The 1,064-nt window shown below is 64.0% G+C and overlaps 1 protein-coding gene across 1 annotated transcript in view; it reads right to left on the reverse strand.

The window, feature by feature from the left end:
- Window positions 1-1,064, reverse strand: part of LOC104835046 (ryanodine receptor 1-like) — a gene marked incomplete at both ends in the record, with an annotated part of 50,831 nt that overhangs the window by 25,975 nt on the left and 23,792 nt on the right. Inside the window, 2 exon segments of the mRNA XM_010572825.1 lie at window positions 12-151; window positions 260-354. Coding sequence (XP_010571127.1) covers window positions 12-151; window positions 260-354 — 235 coding nt within the window.

A 1,064-nucleotide genomic window follows, 5' to 3' on the forward strand; every position in this document is an offset into this window, starting at 1 on the left:
CCCCCCCCAGCTCACCATTAACGAAGACGGCGAAGCGGAGGAAGTCGAGGTAGCGCTCGCCCCCACAGGGGTTCCAGCCGATGTCAGGGTACCCCTTCGAGAGCAGCATGGGGCAGCTCTGCAGCCCACAGCTCGCCAGGTATGTCACCACCTGCGGCAGGCACCCACCTCACCCAGGGACCTCGCACGAGGACCTCCCTCGCACGAGGACCTTGCACGAGGGGACATGTCCCCCCCACCAAGTCCCCAGGGCACCCACCTTCTCCAGGTCCTGCTCCTTCAGCGCCAGCGCCAGCTCGTTGTTGTCAATGACGGAGGCGGCTGCCACGTCCAGGGGAGTCGAGCCCCGCATACCTTTGGGGAGGGGGAGGGGGGGGGGGGGCAGGGGGGGGGGGCACAGGGCAGGGGGATGTGGCTTGTGGGCACACGGGGCTGCTGGGGGGCTGGGGGGCCAGGCTGGGATCAGGGGGTGCAGGGACACCCCCAGGGTACCAGGTTGGAGGTGCGGGAACACCCCTCCCATGGTGTGAAATTGGGGGGGTACAACAGGATACAGGGACCCCCAGTGTGCCAAATTTGGGATACAGGGACCCCCAGGGTACCAGTTTAGGGATGCAGGGACCCCCAGGGTACCAGGTTAGGGATACAGGGACCCCCAGGGTACCAGGTTAGGGATACGGAGACCCCCAGGGTGCCAAATTTGGGATACAGGGACACCCAGGGTACCAGTTTAGGGATGCAGGGACTCCCAGGGTACCAGGTTAGGGATACAGGGACCCCCAAGGTAGCAGTTTAGGGATGCAGGGACCCCCAGTGTGCCAAATTTGGGATACAGGGACCCCCAGGGTACCAGGTTAGGGATACAGGGACCCCCAGGGTACCAGGTTAGGGATACAGGGACCCCCAGGGTACCAGGTTAGGGATGCAGAGACCCCCAGGGTGCCAAATTTGGGATACAGGGACCCCCAAGGTAGCAGTTTAGGGATGCAGGGACCCCCAGTGTGCCAAATTTGGGATACAGGGACCCCCAGGGTACCAGGTTAGGGATACAGGGACCCCCAGGG

Source organism: Haliaeetus leucocephalus, unplaced genomic scaffold (genome assembly GCF_000737465.1).
Source record: "Haliaeetus leucocephalus isolate CR32 unplaced genomic scaffold, Haliaeetus_leucocephalus-4.0 Scaffold355, whole genome shotgun sequence".
In the NCBI taxonomy this organism is placed as follows: Eukaryota; Metazoa; Chordata; class Aves; order Accipitriformes; family Accipitridae; genus Haliaeetus; species Haliaeetus leucocephalus.